The following is a 27,420-nucleotide window of genomic DNA, read 5'->3' as shown; positions in this document are numbered from 1 at the left end:
TATCCAATGAGATGCTTTCCTGTGCCACCTCATCCCTTTTTGTAGCTTAGGGTTTTTTATTTGCTCTGCTCAACACTCTTTTATACCTCTCCTTTGCCTCCTCATTCATTCAAGATTAAACTCCACTTTCTAAGTCTAATTTTTATAAAATCTGGCCCCTCCTAATAGTATTTCTTTGGCAATTATGATACAATGCACAACCCCTTCTAATTTAATACATTCTTATCACCTTATTTCATAATAAGTTGCTTCTGTCTTTCCAGCATATTATAAGCTTTGTAAGGCCCAATATCAAGTCTGATTTTTTTTTTCAATAAAGTGTGTGGCACAGCAAAGAAAGCAAGACAGTTGCCAAGTGAACATTCAGTTAATTAAAGTTACAATTGAACATTTAAGAAGCTGCATATTAACAGGGGCAAATAACTTGGTGGCAAACACACAGAGATGCATAAGTAATATGGAATATAGAAGTGACAAGTAGTTTGTGATCTATGAGATAATATAAGTGGTTCAGATTCACACATTGTTGAGTCTAAGGATTTTGTTTTATTTAATTGCTCATTTCTCTCCATATAAATTCTGACATCTAAGTAAATCGGTCCAATTTGACTTCATTAATCAAATTAGTCTGGGTAATGCACAGTCCTTTTCTTTCCTCTGTTATTTCAGTTTTGTTCGAGATAGCCAAGCTATCCTTCTGGTTCATGAAAAGAGAAAACATATTTTAAAGTACATTATGGATACATGCACTAGCACGAGTGGAGCTGGCTGCCTCCTTCCCAATATAACAGCTTTTTTCACATTGCACTGAGATTTTCAGTGGTCTTCACTAGACTGTGATCTACTTGGGAGCAAAGAGACCTGTGTCCTTAGAGTGAAATATTACTTTAGACACAGAAAAATTGTCTTTGGGTACAAGTGAGAGGATTTTAGTAGGTCTAGATACTTTGTAATAAACAAGGCGGGGAGTAGAAGTGAGAAAGAACCTTGGGGTTTAGATGAGAATTTTAAATAAAGAGCTGTGATGTCCCTGCTCATGGGCAGGCATCCTGGCATAATTCAAGTGAAATAATCCGCATGAGACATAAGAACTCAGAGGGAAGATGGAGGACAACTTGTATAACTGTCCCTTTCACTTCTAGACTCTCATGATAGGACTCTGAGATTCCTAAATCTAGGAATAGGACTCTGAGATTCTAAATCTTGAAGGCAAGGTGTTTTAATGAGTAATGATCTTTATGATCCTTCACCAGTTCACCTGCTCATATGGAAAAGTCCATAAAAAACTGTTTTCCATTTTTATTTATTTATTTTTTTTCTTTTTTCTTTCTTTTTTTTTTTTTATTATACTTTAAGCTCTAGGGTACATGTGCATAACGTGCAGGTTTGTTACATATGTATACTTGTGCCATGTTGGTGTGCTGCACCCATCAACTCGTCAGCACCCATCAATTCATCATTTATATCATGTATAACTCCCAATGCAATCCCTCCCCCCCCCATGATAGGCCCCAGTGTGTGATGTTCCCCTTCCCGAGTCCAAGTGATCTCATTGTTCAGTTCCCACCTATGAGTGAGAACATGCGGTGTTTGGTTTTCTGTTCTTGTGATAGTTTGCTAAGAATGATGGTTTCCAGCTGCATCCATGTCCCTACAAAGGATGCAAACTCATCCTTTTTTATGGCTGCATAGTATTCCATGGTGTATATGTGCCACATTTTCTTAATCCAGTCTATCATTGATGGACATTTGGGTTGATTCCAAGTCTTTGCTATTGTGAATAGTGCCGCAATAAACATACGTGTGCATGTGTCTTTGTAGTAGAATAATTTATAATCCTTTGGGTATATACCCAGTAGTGGGATGGCTGGGTCATATGGTACATCTAGTTCTAGATCCTTGAGGAATTGCCATACTGTTTTCCATAATGGTTGAACTAGTTTACAATCCCACCAACAGTGTAAAAGTGTTCCTATTTCTCCACATCCTCTCCAACACCTGTTGTTTCCTGACTTTTTAATGATTGCCATTCTAACTGGTGTGAGATGGTATCTCATTGTGGTTTTGATTTGCATTTCTCTGATGGCGAGTGATGATGAGCATTTTATCATGTGTCTGTTGGCTGTATGAATGTCTTCTTTTGAGAAATGTCTGTTCATATCCTTTCCCCACTTTTTGATGGGGTTGTTTGTTTTTTTCTTGTATATTTGTTTGAGTTCTTTGTAGATTCTGGATATTAGCCCTTTGTCAGATGAGTAGATTGCAAAAATTTTCTCCCATTCTGTAGGTTGCCTGTTCACTCTGATGGTAGTTTCTTTTGCCGTGCAGAAGCTCTTTAGTTTAATTAGATCCCATTTGTCAATTTTGGCTTTTGCTGCCATTGCTTTTGGTGTTTTAGACATGAAGTCCTTGCCCATGCCTATGTCCTGAATGGTACTACCTAGATTTTCTTCTAGGGTTTTTATGGTATTAGGTCTAACATTTAAGTCTCTAATCCACCTTGAATTAAATTAATCTTCATATAAGGAGTAAGGAAAGGATCCAGTTTCAGCTTTCTACTTACGGCTAGCCAATTTTCCCATCACCATTTATTAAATAGGGAATCCTTTCCCCATTTCTTGTTTCTCTCAGATTTGTCAAAGATCAGATGGCTGTAGATGTGTGGTATTATTTCTGAGGACTCTGTTCTATTCCATTGGTCTATATCTCTGTTTTGGTACCAGTACCATGCTGTTTTCCATTTTTAAATTAATTTTTTAACATTTTAAAAAAATTATTAATCATTTTTTTATTAATGCCTTATTTGGATACTCAAAATTTGAATTAAAACAGTAACATATAACCATCAATCCTTAAATCCCTTCATTTTCATATCCACGTATTTAGTGGGTTTTTTTTTTTTTTTTTTTTTGACCGAGTCTTGCTCTGTCGCTCAGGCTGCGATGCAGTGGCATGATCTCAGCTCACTGCAACCTCCGCCTCCTGGGTTCAAGTGATTCTCCTGCCTCAGCCTCCTGAGTAGCTAGGATTATAGGCACGTGCCACCTCGCCTGGCTAATTTTTGTATTTGTAGTAGAGATGGGGTTTCACCATGTCAGTCAGGCTGGTCTTGAACTCCTGACCTCGTGATCCACCCTCCTTGACCTCCCAAAGTGCTGGGATTACAGGCGTGAGCCACTGCCCCCCGCCTAGTGGCTGTTAATTTAGTGCTATTATACACCAGGCATTGAGCCATGAGTCAAGCAGTAGAAATTTACTTACAAATACAACAGCATCCCAGTCACTCAGTGTGGGGAATGCAAATAAATAATAATATCACATGGTATCACATAGTAAGGTAAGTTCAAGTTGCCTTGAGATCATAGCAAAGTGGAGCCTAAGTCAATCTGGGGTGGTCAGAAAAGACTACCTAAAGAAAGTGACCAGATGGCCAAGAGCCACTAGCTCACTCATGCAGCTACTGTCCTTTATACAGAATTGAAAATAAGATATAGTTGGTAAGTTATAGATTTCAATTGACGATGACAAATACTTGTAATCACAAATTTTCTTGGCTCTTTTAATGAGCTATAGTAAGCAAATGTAATGGTGATAATTTTAGTTCATCAAAGCTTATTTTCATTTTAAATTAATGAAAGTATGTAACCAAAGAGATCGAGCATGGCAATTACCAAGTGGGTAAGATATATAGACAACAAATGCTGATAATGACTAAATTGCTAAAAGATTCCCTTAGTTTATCTGTTCCTTTGGACAGAGCAAGACAAATTCAACATTTTATAACAAAATCACCACATTTTCTTTTATTTAGGTATTATGAATCAGGAAAATTGTTAATATATGCTCTTTATAAACATGTAAAAATTTAGAACTGTGTACATTAAAAATGGAAATTCTGCATTATAACACAAAAGAAAAATAATCACTATCAACATTTGAATATAGTCTTTTTCAGTCTCTTTTATATATTACTGTTCTTTTGAAATGGCAATCAAAAGAGAACCTATATTTTTCCCTAACCATTATATCTTATGTATTTCCCAAATGTTAAAAATCTCTAAATCATGAGTTTAATAGCCATATAATAATATTTATAATTTAGCTATTCTGCCTAATAGCCCATTGCCTGTGGTTGAATAATTTTGAAAAGCTAGAGTATTACTATCACTAAATGGAAATGGAAAATGTCCCTATTTATGTATTTACTTATTTATTTTTAATTTATTTTTTTAGAGACAGTGTCTCACTTTGTCACCCAGCCTGGAGTGCAATCATAATTCACTGCAGCCTTCAACTCCTGGGCTCAAGGGATCCTGCTGCCTCAGCTTCCTGAGTAGCTGGGACTATATAGCAGTGGCAGCCACGCTGACTAATTTTTTTTATTTTTATTTTTTTTGGGAGAAGAGATTTCACCATCTTGCCCAGACTGGCCCTTTAAAATACGATACAATACAATTTTTGCACACTGATTTTGTATCCTGAGACTTTGCTGAAGTTCCTTATCAGCTTAAGGAGATTTTGGGCTGAGATGATGGGGTTTTCTAAAGACAAAGAGGTTAAGACATTGCTGTTTTGAAAATAAAATACTATTTTAGCAATAATGTCGTCTCAGTAAAAATATTGAAACTTGTTTTCTAATCTGTGATTTATCAATTCTATAAAACGAGGCTTATTTTCACAGTGACTTTGTTTGCATAACACACAATCATTAGCAAATTTTGTGAAATAAAGAATAAAATGCTAAAGGCATGTGCATTATTCTGTTCTCACACTGCTGTAAAGAACTGCCTGAGACTGAGTAATTTACAAAGGAAAGAGGTTTAATTGACTCACAGTTTCACATGGCTGGGGAGACCACAGGAAATTTACAATCATGGTGGAAGGGGAAGCAAACACGTCCTTCTTCACATGAAGGCAGGAAGGAGAAGTGCCGAGCAAAGAGAGAAATCCCCTTACAAAACCATCAGATCTCTTGAGAACTCACTCACTATCATACCCCCATGATTCAACTACTTCCCACCTGGGTCTCTCCAACGACTCATGAGGATTACAGGAAATACAATTTAAGATGAGATTTGGATGGGGACACAGTCAAACTGTATCAGTATGTATATATTATATATGTACATGAAAGGTCTGATATATGATGCATAACAAATATAGTGATTTATAAAGTTATTCTGAACTCTATATGTGTTTGCTGTATTTTTATTTTTAAGAAATAAATTTGTAAATAATGGTGTGCAAAGGTATACACATGAAAGTTCATAATTCATTATTTTAAAGAGAAGGAATAACCATATCTTCCGAATTATTTACGTTGCTATCTCACTGTATTTTTCCCTTTGGCAGGCTCTGTGTGTGTGTGTCTACATATACACACATATATATGATGGTAATTGTACTAATGATTATTTTAATCTTGCAATTGTTCAATTCATTTTTTAACAAGTTTTTATTACTCTGTAATATGTGATTGAGTGGCAAGTCACGGTTGTAGTACAGATTCTTATTTGTGCCAACTAAATTAAATAATTAACCTCTATCAAGAATAACTTTAAAAAGGTAGAGGATGCTTGATATTTAATCAGTAATAGACTATATAGTGTTGTATAGGCATCTATATTAATTGGTAAGGAGATTTAATTGCCTCTATGCATATTATAAAAGGTGCTTAATTTTTGTTTACTTTCCTCCCACCAAATGCCAGCTCTTTTCCAAACTGGTTATTATGACCTACTTGGTTTACAGTTCTGAAGATACATGATTGCAATGATAAGCTAAGTATTTGTGGCTAGAACTAACAGTTCTTGCTGAAAAACAGTGAGCAGAATTACATACAATAATGGGTTTTACAAACAGCAACTGAAGTAACAAAATAGCATTCCTTGTCTAGGAAATGGCTTCTTAGTGTATTTGTATGGGAAAGGAACCACATTTTGCTATATACATGAATGATGAACCGTGCTGTTAGAAGTCTTTTTAAAACACAAATATAATTATGTTACAGACTTCTTAAAATAATTCTTGTTGTTTTCTGTGGCAGAATATGGCATAACATCCTTATCCTATTCTCCAGGGCAGTTTACAAGGCCTCTCCCTGCCTCTCCAGTGCTGTCTAGTCACTCTCCCAACCCCTCCACTCCATCACCTGCCATCCCTCCTACCCCTACTCTCTTCTCCAGATACATTATCGTTCTCCAATGTCATCCATACACCTTACACTTTTTCCTGTAATGCTGTTTTCTCTGCCTGAAATATTTTTCTTTCTCTTTAGAGTATAGCAGAATCTCATGTGTCTTTCAAGGACCAAGCAGATTGTCATCTAATTTCTGAATTTCCCCCCAACACCTTATGAGAGGTGAAGAAAAGGAAATAGAAAACATTGGGGTAAAATGAACAGCAGTGTTTTCCTGTATCATTCATTTACTAGAATTTCCAAATATCTGCACAAGACAAACAATGCACCTGTCTTTACCTGGACATCAGTCAGGACTGGTGTGGAATATCTATGCTCCTCTATATCACTGGTGCTTTAAAAAATTACTCGACTAGCTCTATGAGCTCCATAAATCAGTATTACATTTTGAGGGCATCTTTTTTTTTTTGTATCTGACTAGAACATTTTTCTACCATGACCCTGGCCCTTCTGTAAGAAAATAAAACAAAATAATAAAAATAAAAACAAAGCATATAAAGAGTCTACATAAAAAATTCCTGAATCTAGAACTGTTGACACAAGTCAGATGCAGAACTCTCATGATCAACAGACTTCCTTAAGCAGCTTGGCTGGATCTTAATTAATTTAACCATTCCCCAACTAAATATTGCTAGGTAATGCTGTAATGAATTTTTGTGTCTAGAGGTTTTCCTATATTCATGGGGTCAAATGATTCCCAATTTTAATAGCTTTTGATAAATTGTTACAAATTGATTTTCAAAGGCTTTGTATCAATTTTAAATGTCCCAGCTATCTTGAGTGACTTAACACTCCCTTCATCTTTACCACCAAAATTAGCTAATTTATTATGTAAAATTGTTATCTCAATTTGTTTTTCTCTGACTATTAAGGTTAAATATACTTCACAGTTTGTTTACTGGGCTTATTTATTTGTTCCAGTGTGAATTATTTGTTATATATCTTCGTTCCTTTCTTTTCAATCTGAGTGCCAGGTGTATGTGTGTGTGTGTGTGTGTGTGTGTGTGTGTGCTTTCCTTTATCCAATGTAGTTGCATTGAAATATTTCCCCAAGATTTCCGGCCCTTATGTTTGTTTTAGTTTACAAGGTTTACCAGTGTAGTGAAATGGCAACTGTTATGAACAATATGGAGAGATTTGATAAAATTAATTATTTTTAAAAGAATCCACATGTAACTGCCCACATGTACCTAAAATGTATTCATTCATATCCTGGCATCATCCACATCTATCCTATATCACAGCCTATCCTGCATTTTAATCAGAAATGTAGATAATCATATAGTAAGGAGTCCAACAGAATTTAAAATAGTTTATAGCTAGTTGAATTAAGATTGAGGATGGTCTAGATGTTTCCAAACAAATTACATTTTAAGAGTGAACATAAAAAAAGATCTCTCACTGTGAATTTCTAAAAATGTTCTATGGAGAGCTTAATTTGTAGCAATTCGTGTAGAAAAAGAGCAGAGTGTGAGCATAGACTTAACAGGAACCAATATAGTGATGTAACTGAATAATTAAGACCCAAATAATCTTGGGCTACTCTTTATATATATAATGCCTAAATAATTGGAAGTAATATTCCCATCCAGACAGATCAGGTTAGGCCATAATCATGAGTGTCAGGAATGTGGAGTTTAATTCTATACTGATCCTAACAGGAGCGTATTGTGGGAGTTAATTTCAGTTATTACATTTCAACAAAATTTCAATAAGTCCAGGGGACAATCAGAATGCCAGAATTTGGATGTTAAAGGTTTTAGAAACTATGTTATGTAAATAAATGTTATTTAGCTTGAGAAAGCACTAAAGGGATGTGTGATACCTGTTTTTTAAAAATGTGATGAGTGTAAGTCATAAGAAGATTAACCAGATTTGTTTTGTGTTATTCAGTTCTGGCTAAGAATTTGTTGTTATAGATATCCAATCAAGAAACAGTCTCTCTCTCTTTCTCCCCTACTTCCTCCAACAAACAGTCTGCAAACATATGCGTACAGAACATCAATGTTCCAGACACTGTAATAGGCCCTCATGATAGAGTTTTTAATATGGTATCATCTTCGTTGTCACGGAACTCACAGTGTAACAGTGTTGACAGGTTATCTATCTATCTGCCTATATATGTCTGTCTGTCTGTCTGCCTCTCTCTCTGTCTCTCTATCTTCCAAGGCGTATACAAGATACAGAGACTACCAAAAAGGAAATTTGATTATTTAAACAAAATCTGACCAACATCTGTGTTGAATGGGATATCACATAGACATTTTTAAATTTATAATCACAGTATCTCTGTGCTACTTTCCAAAAATAATGTGCATAGTCTAAAGGTATATATATTCTATATGTAATACTTATATACATATGTCTTACATATACATATATAAAATGATTTTAGAAAAATCAAAGATGTAAAAACAACTAAAAATGTTTAAAATGAGGAGTAATGTTATTACTAAATAGTAAACTTGGAAATGAGCTTACTAGTTGTCAGAGAAGATAAAGTAACATTTTGACTTAACAAACTTCCTATTAAGAAAGGAGGAGACATGCATGTTTTTTTGGGAGGAAAAAAGGGATCACTTTGTATTGATGTTAAATTTTTGGAACAAAAAGAGATGAATTCCCTTTCAAACTTGCCTAGGAAAGACTGTATACATAAAGATTAAGTAAATAACCAAGGATAACCTAATTTCAAATAAGGAGAGAATAAAGGGTTATGAAAACTAACAAATTGCTCGTGAGATTTACTATAGAAGGTGCAATGTAGATGATCAAGAACTGAAAGGAATAACGTCATACATGTGACTCTAACCCACTCTTTCCAAGAGCTTCCTAGTTCCAAGAAGTGCTGAGGAAGCAGCCAATGTCTGAACAGATGGGATTCTCCTGAGTGTGCTTGCTAGTTCACCTGGGCTTCCCAAAAGGGCTTTTTCCTACTTTGAAAGTGGTTTGTATAAGCATTTTCAATTTATTTTGTCAGCAGACACTAAATGTTATATGCACCTAGAATTTATCTTCTATCAGATTTAAATTTATCAAAGTGCAATCTGACCAGCACAATGTACGTCAATTTGCATTAACAGTCCTAACTTCTTTCTTCTAGGATATATTTTCCTTATACTCAGCTCATATGTTAAATTGAATTTAACGGGAACAAATGAGAAAAAATGCTTAAGATAAACAAAATGTGTAATATTTATTTTGGATCTACTATCCCACTGTCTTCATATCCTTCACTTGACTTTTCGCTAATATAACACAGGAAAAGTGTTAGCTATTTGAAGGATACCCCAAAGATGAATGAAGAGAAAACTCACCACCGATTTCTCATTCATTTATTCAAAGATATTTACTGATTCCTATTTTGCACCAAACATTGTGAGAGGTTATGAGGCCAGTGTTTAAAAAGTAAGACACAGCTCTGTAAGTTTTTATTCTAATGAGGAATATAGATGATAAATAGGTAAACAAATATTTGGAAATAATAGTTACAAATTGTGACCAAAAAAAGCAAAGATGATCATTACGTTGGCAATTTGATATAGAGTGATTGGTGTTTTGGTGTGGGATACATTAGGCTACAGAGGTTAGCCAGCAAAGTTTTCTGAGATGGTGACATTTAACCTGAGTCTTAAAGGCTCAGAAAACTCTAGTTAGGCAAATAACTGTATTGGAGGAGTCCAATAAAAGGGAATGGCAGATACAAGGGCATACCAGAGCGGACCCCAGAATGGTGAACAAGACAAAGAAGTAGGCAAGAGTCAGTTCATGCAGGACCATGGTAAAGAGTTGGAATTTTATTCTAAAACAATGAAAATTCATTGGAGGGTTCTAGGTACAAAAGTAACAGTCTCTGATTTATAAATTCAGAAGGGTACCCCCCGCTCAAATATGTTAAGTAGATGGAGAAAGGTAAAAAGCAGAAGCAAGAGATTCATTATGAAATTATTAAAGTAGTACCAATTGGGAATGCAAATTAGAACAACTTTTCATTCGAGAACAAAAAATAGTTCTAGCCTTTGATCCAGCAATCCCATTACTGGGTATCTATACACAGGAAAATAAATCATTATAAAGATACCTGCACTCACATGTTTATCACAGAGCTATTCACAACAGCAGCATCATTGAATCAATCTAAGTGTTCATCAGTGGAGGACTGGATAAGGAAAATATGGTGTGTGTGTATATATATATATGTGTGTGTGTGTGTGTGTGTGTGTGTGTGTGTGTGTGTGTGTAAAACAATGGAATATTACTTGACCATAAAAAAAGAATGAAATTGTGTTGTTTTCAGCAACATAGATGGAACTAGAGGTCATTATCTTAAGTGAAACAAGTCAGACACAGGAAGTTAAATATTACATGCACTCATTTATAGGTGGGATCTAAGCGATGTGTACTCATGGACAATTGAGTTTGGACTAATAGACATTGTAGACTCTGAATAATGGGGGGGTTGGAGAAGGGTGGATGATGATAAATTACTTAATGAGTACAATGCAGGTTATTCAGGTGATGTATACTCTAAATGCCCTGACTTCATCACTACACAATCTATACATATAACAAAATTGCATCTCTACCTCATAAATTCATATAAGTAAAAAAATTAAAGTAGAACCATTGATTTGAACATGGAGGGTGAAATAGAGATGGAGAAAGTGAAAATGTAATGTATTCTGGAGGGAGAGGCAAGGGGATTTGATCAGGTGGTGAGTGACAATCAGAAGAAAGAAAAAAGAAGGAAATAATAGAAGGAGCAAGACTATCAGAAAGGAGTAAATAAGTGAAAAACAACAAATAGGAGAGCTTCAGAAGATAAAGAGCAGAATTTCTGTCCAAGCTCAAATTCAGTCAAAAAAGAGCATCGGTTTTGCACAAATGTAGCAGTTAAAAGCACTTTTAAAAGAGCAGCTTATGCAAATAAATAGCACCAAAAAACCTCACAATGATCAGTTTCTAACATAAGAAAATAAATTTCAGAAGAGTTAGTGTTACAAATATAAAATTAAAAATTATAAAGATGTTAGAAAAAAAAGTAGAATAACATTTTTATAGTTGTAAGTCTAGGAATGCCTTTTTTTATGCTAACACAACACCCTGAAGCCATAAAGAAAATGAGTCACAAATTTGGCTAAATAAAAAATTTAAATGTTCGTGTGGCAAAAGACATCATAAATGAATCTGGAAGCCAAAGGGAAAGTGGAAAAATAATTTGCAACATATATGACAAAGGGTTAATTTCTATAGTATGTAAAACACTCTCACAACTGAAAAAGGAAACATTTGCAAAGGAAAAGAACAGAGAAAGAAGGACACAGATCTGATAAATAAGAGAAAATTGTCTAAGCCTCCTAATTAACCAAAAATGTGTAAATTAAAGCAGCAATGAGAAATCATCCTCACCCATCAGGACAAGCAAAGATTCAAAAAACTGATAATCATTACTGTTGGCAAGTAATAGAAAAAAATTATTCTCACATACTGATTGTTGTAAATTTAAATAAATTTTGAAAAGAATATTTATTAAAAGCATAAATCTAAATTATGTGATACAGCAGTTTTACCTCCAGGAATTGATCTTGCAGGAATAGTCACTCAGGTACAGGAAGTTTTACTGTTGTTTAGTTTGTAATATCAAAGACCTGAATGTAATATCAAAGACCTAAATGTTGATCCCGAGAGGACTGAGTACATTAATAATAGAAAATTCATACCATGGCATGTTACGCAGCAGTACAAGAAAATGAAGCAGTTCTTAAATATCAAAAGAATACCTTTTATGATTAACAGAAATAAGCCATTAATAAGATATAGCTATAAAATATTATCTATTAAATACTTTTATTTCTAGATATATGCTAGAAGCTTATGTTTAGAGTACTGTCTGTTTCTCCAGGTCTATACAGAAAAAAAAAGTCTGGAAAGATCTGTAGCAAACTGTTTAGTCTGATTAGCTCCAAGTGCTGAGATTAAGGAATATCCTAACTTTTTAAGATTTCTGAAGTATTTGAAATTTTTACAAGTATGTGTGAGTTTTAAGATAAAAATATAAAAAATGGGAAATCACAGGGCATAATATATTTAAGGTCTGCTCATTTTGGAATAAACATACCAGCAACAAAAATAAGCAAATAGTGATTACAGCTTATAGTATAATATTTGCTATTTCTGGAAAAATAGAGTGGCTTATTGAAAGAAGGAATATATCTCAAATATTTGTTATCTTTTATTTCTAACATAGCATTAAACTTTTTATTGACAATATCAACAGTTTTCTTAAGTCAGAGGCACCTAATGATGCTCTAAAACTGAGCAATTTGAAGGTAGTGTGGTGTTCTTTAGGACACTCATCACCATATTTATTTGAAATCCAAAAATACGACCCCCCAAAAAAATAGAAGCAAAATCCTTGATAGCTCAGTAACTATCTAAGTGAAGCATTCTGAAAAATAGTTTTGAATATCTGCAGTTATCCCGAAATCAAATAATTTTGCTATAAAAATATGTAGGCTGGCCAACTAATGAAGCATCCAACACTGTTTACATAACAGTTAAAAGAGTCATTTAGTTGTTTTTACAGTTGGTTGTGTTTATGACATGAATTTGGCAATATAAAGTAATGGGGGTGTTACCATTTAGGATTCTGAAATTTTTGTGCTGTGTTACAAACCACATAGAGAAATCAATATGTCCATATTTGTTGGGGTAAGTAAAAGTTGTGACAGAGGTAACTTTAAGAAAAGCATCTTGATATCAGAATTAAGAGTTAACCGGCAACAGTCACACTGAATGTTGGGCATTTTGTCAATACTGTACTGATCAAGATGCTGTGGTATGAATGGCAGGCAAATCCTGTATTGGCTAAGAAAACCGACTTTAAATTCAGATGCCCTGGATACTTTGTCATCTTAGACAAATTTTCTAAGCTATGCAAATCTTCAGGTTCTTCATCTATAAAATGATAGTAATAAAATGCCCACTTTTGAGTTTTGTAAAAACTGAGATCACAAAATCTGGTACACAGTACTCATTATAGTAGTTATTATTATTACAAGAGGAGGAATGAGTTTCAAAGAACAAGGAGTTGTCAGCAATGTCAAATCCTGCAAACTATTCTGAGACAACGAGGCATAAGAAATAACAATTGGATTTACTAATTTGTAAGTCACTGATGACCTTCAAGAACACAGTGTTCCAGGAGTGGTGATGGTAGGGAAAAGTAAATGGTGATAAAAATAGAAAGAGCTGATGTAGAATATGTAACACTTTGGGTAGTAAGAGAATGAATAAAAATTATAAGATGACAATGTGAGAGGCAGAGGACCAAGCCAAGGGGTTTTCCAGCTAAGACACACTGATCATTTTCTATGTTAAGGAAGAAGGTAGTGGAGATGGATTTCATTAAAAAAAAAATTCCTGGTTAGTTTCAAGGCTAAAATCTATTCTGCTTCCAAAATGATGAAGATGGAATGAAGAGCTTTTTGTTCATCTAATTTATGTGTGGCTCCTTTAGGGCTGAAGTACTGGGCCTTTTTTGTGACTGGAACTCATTGAGAAGCTGTTCAAAAGTTTGATTGTGTCTCTGTAAACACACACACACTGTGCACAAGTACACACAATTTTGCATAAAATTAGGAGAATTCATTGACCTCCTTTAATCTATCAATGAAACAATCCTCTCTCTGAATGGCCCAAAGATCTTAGATAAATTTACCCTCTCTTAAGACTTAAAAATAATTTCGACAAATATGGCTTTAGACTTGTGTACATGATTTAAAATTAACAATTCAGTGAGAAGTCAAAACATTTTCTATGAAATATCAAAAAATCTATTTAAAATGACTTTAAAAAACATAAATATAAAATATAAATAACTTGAAATGTTAAAATTGGCTCAGACATACAATTTCCATATGACATAGAAAATGAAATAGAGATATAACTGATTTCTAACTCTATGTGGAATATTTTCCAAATTATTTTTTAATATTCATAAAATTTATATGTGATATATGTGATACATCTGTGTTAACAGACTAGGAAATCGAGACTCAGAAGTGTTAAGTAACTTGCCCACGATTAGGCTGCCAATTCAAACTCATCTGGCTCAAAACTCCAGAGGAGGTTCTCTCTCCATATCTCTAAGTGAAAGAACATTCTAGGCCAATATATCCAAAAACCTATGTATTATTAGAATCTTTATGGGGTTGCTTTTTCTTTTTCCTGGCCAAATACAAAAGAACATTCTGAAAAGAAAAGGAAAGACCTATGTTGAAGATATTACAATTATCTTTGCAATTCTTTCTTTAAACTCTGCAGTTGTCAACAAGGTTGAGCACTGTTTACTTGATAGTTTCCCTATCTTTTGGCTTCTATTAAATTACTCTTGCCTCATTTTCCTCTGAATTCTGTGACCCCTTGTCCTCAGCCTTCTTTGTTTTACCTGTTTCCTCCCTCTTCCCCTTAAACATTGGTTCTTCCTAGGGTTTGATTCTCAGCACTCTTTGCACTGCTTCTGCTCTCTTTGGGTGATCTCATTCACGTCCAAGTCTCCAAGGCTCACTGATCATCTGTCTTCAGCTCAGACTGAACCCAAAAGCTCCAGACACACATGTCCAAACCTCTACTGCACATCCCCCTTTGGATGTATTTTTAACACCTCAAAATCAGTAAGTCCATTGTAAAGTCACCCTCCCCACTCATATCTGCTCCTTCTGTGCGTTGCTTCTTTACTCACTATCTAAACATTTGCCCAAGCCAGAAGACTGGAAAAACATCTTTTATTTTTATCACACTTCCCCTGCACCCTCCCACACAGACATCCAACCAATCATGAAGTTCCATCAAAAATTCTGCATTGGATCTATGTGCTTTTCTCTTTCCTCCATGCTTCCACTTTTATCTCAGCAGCCATTATTCTAAATAGTATTACTTTTAAGACTCAGTCAACCGGTCTTTTTTGTCCCATTTTGTCCTCTTCCAATTCATTCTCCCTCTTGCAACCTAGCCTGTTCTTTATAAATGTCATTAATTGTGTTCCAATCATTTATGGGCCCCTCTTTGTATTCAGAAGAGTATCCTGACCACAGCTACATAACCTCTGAGATCTACAGTCCCACCCCTTAGCACACCTCCCCTCCTCACATTCAATACTACTGCCAGACTAATCCATGTTCAATGGCTCAAAGATGCTTGGCTCTCCCACAACTTGGTGTCTCCTCATTCACCGCTCCTTTGACGAGGCATGCTCTCCTTCCTTGTTCTTCTTCAAATGACTCAACTAGATCTTAACACCAGATCATGCAATATCATCCTTAGGATGCCATGCCAAGTTTGGTGTAATTATCCTTCCCATTTCCCTGTCCATCCCTCTCCTAGCAATATTTCTCTGTCATAGCACTTTACCATATTGTACTGTAATCTTTACTGTAATCACTGACTTGTCTGTCTTTCCCACTGGATGTCAGCTCCTTAAGGTCAGCAACTACTCTTATAAGTTATAGACAGCTGCTAGCATAATGTCTTGAATAGAGTTGCTCTTGATAAATATGTTTAATGAGTAAATGGATAATTCATTATCTCATCTAATGAATGAATGGATGGTTTCATTACATAATATGACTTCAGCCTTTGCTCTGTCATTCACTGTCATGTGATTCATGAATAAGTTGCCCAGAACTGTTTTGCCCTGTTTTCTTCAAAATGTTGCAGTTAAATTAGAGAAAAGATAAATGGCAATTCCTTTTTTTTTCTTAATTCAGGCAGGCTCAATATAGATGTTATCTTTTCTACACCCTTATGGCCTTCTGGCAAAAGTACTAGGATAGTAGGTATAAGAATTGGTTCAAGCTCTGGCTTTGTAGTCTACTACCAGAGAGTCTTTGGAAAGTAAAGTAACTCCTTTGTACCAAAACTGTCTTAACTAGAACATAATTACTTTCTTTTTAGACTGTCTCACTGTAAGATTAGCTTGAGGTCAAATAAAATCATATATATACATATAAATATGTAAATATATATATACACGCACATCTATAGTTTTAAAAAATCTATGGGTTGTCATAAAGTGTAAGGTGTGTTGTTATTTATCCTTCATTTTAAAATCTAGAACAATAATAACATTACTCTAACAAGATTTTATCCATATAAAATCTTATACATAGATTTTATATATATATATATATATTTCCCAACATCAGGAAGTAAAATATTTCCTCCTTGAGAAATAACGCTTTCCAGATTGAAAAAAAATTAGGAATTTTTTGACAGCTTTATGAAAGTTTCATCCTATGACAACTCTAAAATACATCAAATATATACAAATTATGCATCATCCTATCACTTAAGAAAGACAAAAACTATAAGAATATGACTCATATCTTTGTCAATCTCAGGATGAAAAATTAAGGTAAGAGAGAAAAAATATAAAACTAAAGAATTATTTAAAATCAACTTAGAAGCTTGCTACCAATTCAAAACATCACTCATTTTCCTAAATATAGGCAAAGGTCAAATACTATTTAATTCTGGTATTTCTTTACTAACAACTTTGCAGTTCAAGTCATCTGAATTTTATTTTTAGCATGTTTAAGATTATTATATTAGTCCAATGTAAACTCTTAGAATGCCCTTTTAGGACTTCATGATCCTGGAAGAGAAAATGTGCATAAATATTTAAACATAGTTGAATTAAACAAAAAATATTATGTTATTTAGTACACTTAAATTCAGTGAGTTTTTATTAAGTACCTACTTTATAAGTGGAAAATCCTGCAGAGCCTACTAAGTTTAATGTCACATTTTCAATGTATTTAAATTAACTAAACAACTTTATTTTACATATACTTTTACAAGTACTTTGTAAAGTACTGCTCATTTTGGATACTTAAGAGTCCACAAATAAATCGTCCACACAGAATTCATATTTAACTTAAAAAAGAACAGCTTTTTCATCATTACTAGGGCATAATATTGATTCTATTTGTGATTTTTACCTTTCCAATCCATTATCTATTAAACAATTGAATAAAATGATTCTAGCTAGAAAAAGAGAACAAGGTAAAAAATATCACTCTTTAAAACAAGAAAAATGTTAATCAATTAGTCCTTTCTATCAAAATTTAAAACGTTGAAAATAGCCTATAAAATTCTATTATTATTTCATCAAGGTGATAATACATGTGTACTTGATCCGTTCTATTGGTACTTCCTATTGCCATCTGAGATTTAAATGACTCATTTCAGAATCTGAATATTTCTGGATTACATTGGACAGGGACTGCCTTTTTAAAGGACTGATTCTTTTACAGGATTTCTAATGTAGCTGAATTAAACTAATAATCAAAATGACTAAAATACATTTATCTTTTGCTAAATTTGGAGATGGACTAATTTAGTATTTTCGTTATTACTTCCGGTCAAACTGAACATATATCATCCCCCAAACCAAAATATTTCTATCCATTAACTATTGAAAAATATGAGAAAACAGCCAGCTTTTGAGTTGTCTCAAATTGTTTTGTGTTGGACATATCCAATTAAACTAGCATTTTTGTTTGCAAAGGTAACTATTTTGTTATTTACCTGTGATGCAACAGTATGACGTTTTAATTAAAGAAGGTTGCCTATATTAAATTTATGTTTTAAATGTCCATTGTGTCATACTTCGTATTTCGGATACATCGCAACAAAAATGTATACTTGTAATTGCATCTTGAAATTTGACTACAAGGGCTATTACACTCACTTTTTTTGTTATTGTAATAGGTCATAATTTTGTATTATCTGTATTTCACATAATTTTAGTTTAATATTCATCAAAGTGTGACTTTCCAACAATAGAATAATTGGAATAAACTGTAAGCCAAAATTTTTCCCTCCTCAGGAATGTGGAATTTATACCCAAAATTATAAGTTTAAATTAATCAGGTTTAGACTTATGAGTATGTGAACTCTATACACAGAATAGTTTATCTTACCATAGTATTCTTAGAGCACTAATTTAGTTTTGAGGCAGATGAACCAGCATTAAATAAGCTGTCCTCTAGATAACCAACACGCTTTATTCTTTGTCTTTTTTTTGAGTATACATTCCACAAAATAATTAAACATATACTGTTTAATGGCCCTTATTCACAGAAAGACCAGATCCTGCAGTTTTACAAGGAACCACTGTAGAAATATCATGACTAAAATAAACTTAACCAGCCACATATTATGTCTTTATATTTAATCTAACATTACAAATTTAAAAATCCAGTCCATCTCATGGTGAGGAATAAGTTTCATGTAAATTCTCTGGAATATTAAATTTGAAGACCTATTTTTACCCTTTTGTACTCAAAGGCATAGAGCTTGATAAATGAGGTTGCCTTATGTTTACTGCTTACATTTTACCTTTAATTAGATTGGAAAATCACGAGTCTGTATGGTCTTGGTCAGTCCATTCAACAAACACCAATCACCTGACCTACACTCTGACTATTGATTTTTTTTCCCAAATTCTGCTTAGATTTGCCTTAAGGATGTTCAGCATACTCATTTGTCAAATTAACTTTCCTTTTCTCTGCTAGAAAATGTTTTCTCCTTATTTACAATTTGTTTTCTCAAAAAAATTTTAAATGTACGCAAAATCAATTGTATGTGATTATAACAAATATTAGATCACTAATACTGCATTATACTTGGATTCTAAATAAACAGACTTAAAGTTTACTCGTGTCAATTTTCTCAATCCTTAAAGAAGAGCATACTCTACGTTTCATATTTTTTCTACTTTTTAATTCTGTATGCAACTTGCTAATATTTATCATGTTTACAAGTCCTTTACCAGTAATACTTGATTTCACATATATTTTCATTACATAAATAAAATAATACTAGTTACAATTATCCCAAATCAGGTTAACAAACAAAAAGGAGGAAAAGAGGATTAGCCTCATATAGTTTACATTGGAAGTCACAATACAAACTTTAGAATATTTAAGATCTTAATTTGTAAAAATGAATCAAAATAAAACAGATATATCTGCCACTTGTAAGGAAATCTTTCAAAATTCAATAATAATAATTAATATTTTAAAATAATTACTATTGATAAAGTACTTTCACATGTATTTGGATCATAGATTATTTTTAAAGGTAGTACGATTTGTACTGACAGAATCTTAGGAGAGACATGAAATAAATACTTAAATAAACAAATAATATTTACATATTAACAAGAATGCTTTCCTTAGAACTACCTAGAATGCTGACATCCCTTTTAAAACTCAGAACATAAAACTAATAACTGAGGAATTTTACCAAAAGGACTACCCACAAACCTTGTTCTAATTTATGTGTACTTCAGATTCAAAATGACTCCCTTTTGCTTTAATGCAATATTGATTTTATCACCAAATATGTCAAGAGATTTTTAAAAATTAAGTAGCAACTCATAGAATCTATAGCCTTCCTGAAAAACAGTGTAATTCTACACTTTGCAAAAGTGACACATGCTTCAAGCTCCTCATGAAACTAAGTTCTAAAAAATTAAGAAAAATTAATTATATTATCTGCTAGATGAATTAACAGCCGACACACACAAATTAAATAATTTAAGTTGATGAAACAGATGTCCTCCAGACAAATTTAAAAACATTGTTTTCAATTTCACTAGTTTCTTTGTTCAGTACACTTTCTTGTACTGAAAGAATTTTAAATAAAAATGTACCCAACTTGATATGATAAAAAGGCTTTACAATTCAGCTTGAACATTTTATTAACTGTGAAAACATGCAAAATTTTATGTAGAAACTATTCCTACTTCTTAAAAAATCTATAGTCATTACCTGAATGTATTAATTTAGAACATTGGTAAATTAGCATAGAAATGTAAGGAAGTATTTGAAACATGCACTTCCTTCCAGAAGGAAAAGGCAATACAACTGCTATTGACTGATCATGTTTCAATGTGTTTTAAACTAATATGCAGAGTTGATTTTTTTTTTTTTTACATTAAATTATACATTATCCTGGTGCGAGTAGAAGGAATTGTACAACTGCTTTCTTAATGGCATTAGGTGAGCTCACCCGTTTAGTTTCATTGTGTGGGATAATAGATAAAGCTGGGTTGGTTGGTGAATTCAGGTGGATGGGAGCCTAATGTGATTTGGCATCAAAGTAAGGATTCATGGAGTTATATCCACAGGATATATGCATTACGTGATAGTAAGAGACATTTACAACCCAGAATATAAGGGCAGGGCAGCCTCAAGTGACATCACCAGATCATCTGCAGCGTCAACCAACCGACTCAAATATATATCCTCCACATCACCACTCCCCTCTTTTTCTCACTATTAGCAAGCTTTCCATGGCCTTCATCAGTGTAAAAGAGCATGTGTCTTCTTTAAATGCAAGACCTATGCTTACTCAAGTGAAAAGCAAATAAGAAAAACCAAAGCAACAGAATAAAAAACTAGCTTGAGCACAGTTTTCACTAAATTGACATTCAGATGATAGGAATAACACTAAAATGTTAAAGGAGAATTTAACTTGGATGATCCAGACAGGTAATGAATAAAAGAGAGTCAGGAAGAAGCAAAGAGAGGGAAGAGAAGAAAGAAAAGAAAAATAAATTAAAGAAATTAAATTAAAGAAAATAAATAAATTAAAGAAAAGAAAAGAAACCAGCTAAATATCCCGGAGATGAAGTCTTGTTTTTAACTCTGATTTGTCCTGAAACCAGGCAACTGTGGGAATCTTGAAATTCTTTCTAAAAAAAATTAAATAATAACAAAGAGGAAGAGGACTCTATTGCTTGGTTTTAATTCTCTTCTCATTTTTCATAACTTATGTTTTACTTACAGGCATTTGTTACAGCAAAACTGTTGGCTGTCTCAATGTTGTCCACATGAGGTACCAAATTAAAAGGAGCTTCTGACGCATTGGGGCTGGTGTTATGAAGAAAAATTGCTAATCGAAAAGCAGTGTATTCCTGATCTGTGTTTCGGATGAAGAGACCACCTATTAAAAACAGCAGGAAAAGCACATTCAATGTTTCCTCTTGTAAACATTGTACCCACCCCAAGCACAATCAAATCTACTGCCATTCACAAGCACATACAATTAAAGAGCTATACTTGCCACATCTAGGGAGACTGCCCTTTGTCCCTAAGGTGCATGCTTAGTAGTTAGTCTTTAGAGCAGCTCAGCCTTTTCTTGTCCCAAGGTGTCATGATCACAATGACCTCTGAGACTATTTAGTGTATGTTCCTTTCTCTCCCTTGCCCTCCCCCTGATTCCCAGCACACTGCTACATCAGCCACCTCAAGGCATCTCTAAGATGCATGCAGATGAGCAGAAAAGAGATTTACATTAAAATACGGAAATGAAGGGATATAGTGCCACACAGGGAAGAGGGAAATCAGAAAGAAGAAGTGAACTTTATTTTCCTGCAGCTCATGGACTCAGCCTAATTAACTCCGTTTTGTGCACAATCCACGAGAAATGATGCAGTGTTGAGGCTGGGCTTAGCTGGAAGAAATTCAATAGCTGCGTCCCATTAAAAGACAGTAGAGGAGAATAGCAAGAAAAGCCAAGGATGGAGGGTGTCCCTGGAAATAGAGTCGAGGCAGAGAAATAAGGGCAAAAGCTTCAAGAAGAAAACAAAATAAAAGGGGAGAAGCTTCCTGGAAGGGGAGCTAACTTTGGAATCTGCTAACCGGTAGCAAGAAAAGGCAGGGAGTGCGGGTGGAAATGTCTTTTTCCCCAAACAGTGTCTTTCTGTAATAGCAAGCAAGCTGCGGCGCCCAGAATGGGAAGAAGTGGATTTTTTTTTTCTTTTTTAAACAAACTCGACATCACTTTACGCTTTAGAGAAAGAGATGAAAATAAATATCATACAAAATACAACCAAATTCCCCGAAGGCTTTCCCCCAACTTATTTCAATCCTACTTAAGCGACTATAGCCAAAGGTGGAAATAGGGCTATGGCTTGAGAACGGATGGGTGGACTGCCCTGGGTGTATTCCAAAGGAACCCGCACTAAAAAGGAAGTCTTTTTGTAAAGGAGAGGAAGGAAGAAGAGGGAAACAGAGGGGAAGGGAACTGCTGAAGGTTTCCCTGAATTGCTTATCAGCAACTCATTTAACTCACTTTCGGATATCTGAAACAACCAGCCACATGCACACCCTATGGGAACACACCTTACCTATTTGCACGCTGCTCGGAAAGGCTCCCATGGCGAGTCCCCAAAATCCAGAAAATAACAAGACAATCTGTCTGCAAATAATCCTCATCTTCTTTTCTCCTCTCCCTGGCGCGCGCTCTCTCTCTTTCTCTCGCACTCTTCCTAAAGGCTGTTCAGAGAAGCATTGAAGACGATGGCGCTAAAATTAAAATCAACCAAAAAAAAAAAAAAAGAAGAAGAAGAAAGAAAAAAAGGAAAGAGGTTTCGGTGGTTTAAGATTATGACTGTTTCCCCTTAGCAATCCATCGCGAGCCGCCAGATTTTTCCCGCAGTCTCCATAGCCTTGGGAGAGGTTTTCTGTCCGGCTGCAAATGTTGCACATGCAAAAGATGGTGGTGGAGCGTCTAGTGGCTGCTCGCAGGGATGAGACATGCGCTCTATCTTTGCCTCACTCGCACTCGCGCTCGCCCCTTGCTTTCTCACATACACACAAACACTGGCGCCGCGGGCGCCGCGGCCGCCGCACGCGGTTCCCAGCTCGTACCAGCGGACATCCCCCAAAGCCTGCACCAGCCCGGAGCAACGCTGCCCTCCTGGCGTCCCCTCCCCGAGCGCGCACTCCCTCCGCACGCCCCTCGCCCACCGCTCGGCTGGCTTCACCCCCTGGGTGCTCACCGGAGCGCCCCAGTCTCCCCGACACTCCGGAGCCAGTCAGGAGACAGGTTTTCCCTTCTCACCACTCGCTGACTCCCTCCTCTTTTCTTCCTCTGTTCGCAGAGGGACCGACTCTGGGGATGGGCACCCCCAGCGTCCCTCTCTTGATCTTCCTGGCACCTCTGCTTCCCGGCTGCGCTAGGAAAAAAATTGGCCCACGGGCCAGGTCTGCAAGCCCCAATCGGGGGCTCTGGGGGATTAATACCTCCCCATGCCCCCGGGCCCCTGCCGCATCCTTGCAGGTTCGCGAGGAGGACAGGCTGCCTCCCTCTCCTACAGTCCTGGCTTTCCTCTCAGCTTAGCCCTCTTCTGCCACTGGGCTGCGCGCGGGGGACTCCGGTCCTCCCTGCAGCAAAGATTTCTCACCAGCAAACAGCCCGGGAATCTGGAGAGCCTGACAAGGGAATGGATGAGGTGAAAGGGTTAAGCGAGGGATGGGAGGAGAAAAGACAAGCAAAGGGCAGCCCCGGGCGGATTTAAGAGGCCAGGACCAGGAGAAAAGAATTGGAGGAGGTAAAGGATGGGGAAGAGAGCCAGAGAAGTTGAAACATCCTGGGAAGGGGAGGCGGGGGTAAAAGGTTATTTTAAATAACTGACAAAGTTTAGAGTACTGAACGGGATGGGGGAAAGACTGAGAAATGAAAATTGAAAGAGGCCTCTAACATTCTGTTTGAAAGGCATGAAGCAGAAATAGGAATAAGAACTGTGTGAAGTATAAAGTAGGAAAAGTGATTAAAGATCCAATTGCTTTCTACCCAGTCACCCATTCCGGAGGACCCTATCTTTCTGTGCTGTGCTCCATGGCAGCAGCAGGAGGGACACAGCCAAAGGCTGATAAAGGACCAGAAGGGCAATGCTTGGGGCGGTGGACACAGGTGTCTGACAGGAAGATAGTGTTTTTCGTGCACACCTCCTCTTGTCTGGGACTCTGGAATGCTCACTCTGCCCCACGCCACCTCCAGGTAGACTTAAGCACTTCATTGATGATGTCAATAGTTGTTTTGACTGGGTAGAAGTGAAAATGAATTATCCTAGAAAGTTTTGGGGTTACAGTCTCACTTCTTCTCCAGAGTCACCTTTAAGATTCTCCTTTCATCTGGCTGCCTTGGACTGAGCTTGTGCCACACTCAGAAGCAGTCACTGTGGTAGCCGTAAGTGAACAGTTTCTGATTTCCTCTGCATGGTTTGAGATTTCCTGATCTAGTTACTAAATATAATCTCCCGTTCCAATAAACTGTGTGAGAGAATCATTAGAAGGAGAGGTTATCCTTAAAAGTTAGGGAACCTAGGGTGACGTCTGCCATTAAATTTTTAAAAAGAATATAGCAATTGCCAAGATTTGCCTGATATAATGTTTGAGAATACAATGCTTAAAGTTGAATTCTTGCAAGGGACTTGCAGAAAGCCTGGTAACGGCTTTTTGAAGTATGCATTATCTCAACTCCTTCAAGATTTTTTATTTGATATCACTGATTACCTGAATTTGTAGTTTATAAAAGATATTTTAAAATCCCTGCTAAAACTTGAGTGCTTTTCTATTTCCTAAGTTTTGCATTTTATTTTTAAAATCACATCTTAAAAATAAAGTGTCTGATTTCCCATTACATTTCACCATAGATTGTTATGAAAAAAAAAGTACTCGTAACTGTATTTTACAAATCATACGTTTGTCATTTTAGTTTGTGAAGTTTTAGTCTTGCAAGTCAAGTGAGATTTGAAGCATTTTTCCTTTTTTAATTTGTCTGCGTTAAAAAACAAGGCTGTAAATAATAGCATTCTGTTTTCTCTTGTAAAAGGATAATAGAGTATGACACATAAAATTCAAGTTCAATTAAAATTTCAAAATCCACCAAACTCATCACTTGCTTGGGTAACTAGTGAAGCTCTTCCTGATCCAGAGGCAATTATTAACTTTAATTCTTCTCAAAATTGAAAGATTTGAGTTTTCATATGATGTAATAGCATCATTGATACAGATGCAGGACAAGTTCTTTTTTCCCCCTCGAACTTAACAGTCATGATAACACCTGGACTAATATAACCACAGATGACACAACTATATTTTTCCAAAATAGTAACCCAGTTGTTTTTAATTTCTATTTTCCCAAGTAGTTAAAACCTCTATTTCACTTTCTAAACCTAAACTCTCTTTATCTGAATTGTATACATGTATATTTATTAATATATGTATCAAATATATTTTATCAGTATGATACATACAAATATATCAGATATACATGTATTATATACCTATGTACATGTACACAGATGTACATATATGTCAAATAGTTGTATATTAAGCACCTATGATGTGTATTTATTCTCCAAGTGTCTGAGATATAAAGTTGAACAAAACAAAATCTCTGATATTCTTAGAAGACGCCTAATGTTTATGAATGCTCACTAATGTGCAAGGTATTGTGCTAAAGCCATACCTATATCACCTGATCTATAAAAAACTTTAGGTATCCTTGCATTTGTTAGGAAACCCAACTAAAGATTTAGATTCTTTCTCAAGATTATATTCTTGGTAAGTGATGAAACCATAACTAAGGATGGTACTCAGGTTGTCTGATTTCAGAGACTGGGCTATCTTTATTAAAACCTACGGAGTTAATGAATTTAAGGTGTGATGAGGGGTCTGGGAGCTGAAAAGGAAACTGCAAGAATCCATAGCATTCAGAATGGTAATGTGTTCTACCGGAAAGACCTCAGGCTTTCAGAATAATAATTAGTTACTGTTTTCAGATTACAGGCCCTCAATTTCTTAGCTGTATTGTCTTGGATACGTTACTTAACATTTCTTTTCTGACAGGATAGATGTAAACTTTCAACACAGTTCTGGCACATAACTGGCAACTCTTGTCAATAATGAGTTGCCCCCCAAAATGTGATAAAGGCTTCTATAGAGGGAGGTGCAGAGTGCCATGTGAGCAAAATAGAGTGTCTAACTCTGACTTTGACGGAATTCAGGGAAAATTCACAGAGATTAAAAAAAAATGAACTGAATTGCTCTGTGTTTGTAGGGATTATCAGGTGGAGAACAATTATGTCTTTCTGAACATTGCGAAAAGCTTGGTAAAACTAGACTTCAGGTTATATGAAGGGAAGCAGTGGAAGAGCGGCTGGAAAGCAAAGCAAGAGATGGCTCTGTACCATCTCACTCAGAAGTATTGTCTTCATCTCATAGAGACAGAGAAACAATGAATGGTTATAAGCAAGGGGGCAAAATGACCAGATTTGCACTTTAGATCAGAAATCTGATGCTAGGAAACCAAACCATGTTTTTAAAAAATAAACCTTTCATTTGGAATAACTTTTATTTACATAAGTGTTTCTAATTAGGGAGAGTTCCCCTGTACCCTTCACCCAATTTCAGTTTTCAATAATGTTATCATCTTACGTTACTCTGGTACCTTTGTCAAAAATAAGACACTGACACAGGTATGTCACTATTAATTAAACACCAGACTTTATTTAGAGTTTTAGCAGTTTTTCCATTAGAGTGTTTTTCTGTGCTTGGATCCAGCTCAGGACAACTCATTATATTTAGTTGTCATAGCTCCTTGTTCTAATCTGTGACAGTTTCATCTTTGTTTTTCATATGACATCAACAGCTTGATGAGTACTAGTGTTTGTAGAATGTCTCTCAATTGGGATTTGCTTGATACTTTTCTCAGGATCAGACTGCGGTTATGGATTTTCAGAAAGAGTACCATACAGGTGAAATGCTCTTCTCAACACATCATACAATGGAATCCATGATTTCCCCTGGCATCATTGGTGACATTAACCTTCATCAGTTGGTTAAAGTGTTTTTGCACATTTTATCCACTCTAAATTAACTGTTTGCTTTCATTCCATACTGTATTCCTTGGAAGTAAATAACTAAGTACGTCCTACTCTCCATTAGGGGAGAGTATCTACATAAATTACTTGAAATTTTTGTATTGAAGCGTTGTCTCTTCTCTCCCATTTTTAAAAAACTTACTCATTAATTTAAGTCAGTGTGGACACATGTATATTTATGTATTTATATTATTTTTTAACGTTTAAGCACAGGGATACATGTGCAGGTCTATTACGTAGGTAAACTTGAGCCACGGGGGTTTGTTGTACAGATCATTTTATCACCCAGGTATTAAGCCTACTACTCATTAGTTGTTTTTCCTGATACTCTCCCTTCTCACACCCTCCACCCTCCAAATGGCCCCAGTGTGTGTTGTTCCTCTCTGTGTGTCTATGGGTTCTCATCACTTGGTTTGCCGTTCCTGTGTGAGATTGCTAAGGATCATGGTCTCCAACCCCATCCATGTTCCTGCTACGG

At 35.4% G+C, this 27,420-nt stretch overlaps 1 protein-coding gene across 6 annotated transcripts in view; it reads right to left on the bottom strand.

The window, feature by feature from the left end:
- GRIA4 (glutamate ionotropic receptor AMPA type subunit 4) overlaps window positions 1-23,663 on the bottom strand; it is a 384,842-nt gene extending 361,179 nt beyond the window's left edge. For 4 of the 6 annotated variants that reach the window (XM_033205053.1, XM_033205052.1, XM_033205056.1 and 1 more), the window contains exons 1-3: window positions 23,055-23,663; window positions 22,401-22,578; window positions 21,056-21,214 (exon numbers count right to left, since the gene is read on the bottom strand). In XM_033205053.1, the coding sequence (XP_033060944.1) occupies window positions 21,056-21,214; window positions 22,401-22,488 (247 nt within the window). In that variant the 5' untranslated portion in view covers window positions 22,489-22,578; window positions 23,055-23,663. The remainder of the gene's footprint in view (window positions 1-21,055; window positions 21,215-22,400; window positions 22,579-23,054) is intronic. The other 2 variants (XM_033205055.1, XM_033205057.1) reach the window with 2 other exon arrangements.
- Between the last annotated feature and the right edge of the window lie 3,757 nt (window positions 23,664-27,420).

The sequence above is a fragment of the Trachypithecus francoisi genome, unplaced genomic scaffold (genome assembly GCF_009764315.1).
Source record: "Trachypithecus francoisi isolate TF-2019V2 unplaced genomic scaffold, Tfra_2.0 Lachesis_group8, whole genome shotgun sequence".
NCBI classification, from domain to species: domain Eukaryota; kingdom Metazoa; phylum Chordata; class Mammalia; order Primates; family Cercopithecidae; genus Trachypithecus; species Trachypithecus francoisi.
Note: the sequence above shows the minus strand (reverse complement) of the source record. Positions and strands in the feature narration are given on the sequence as shown.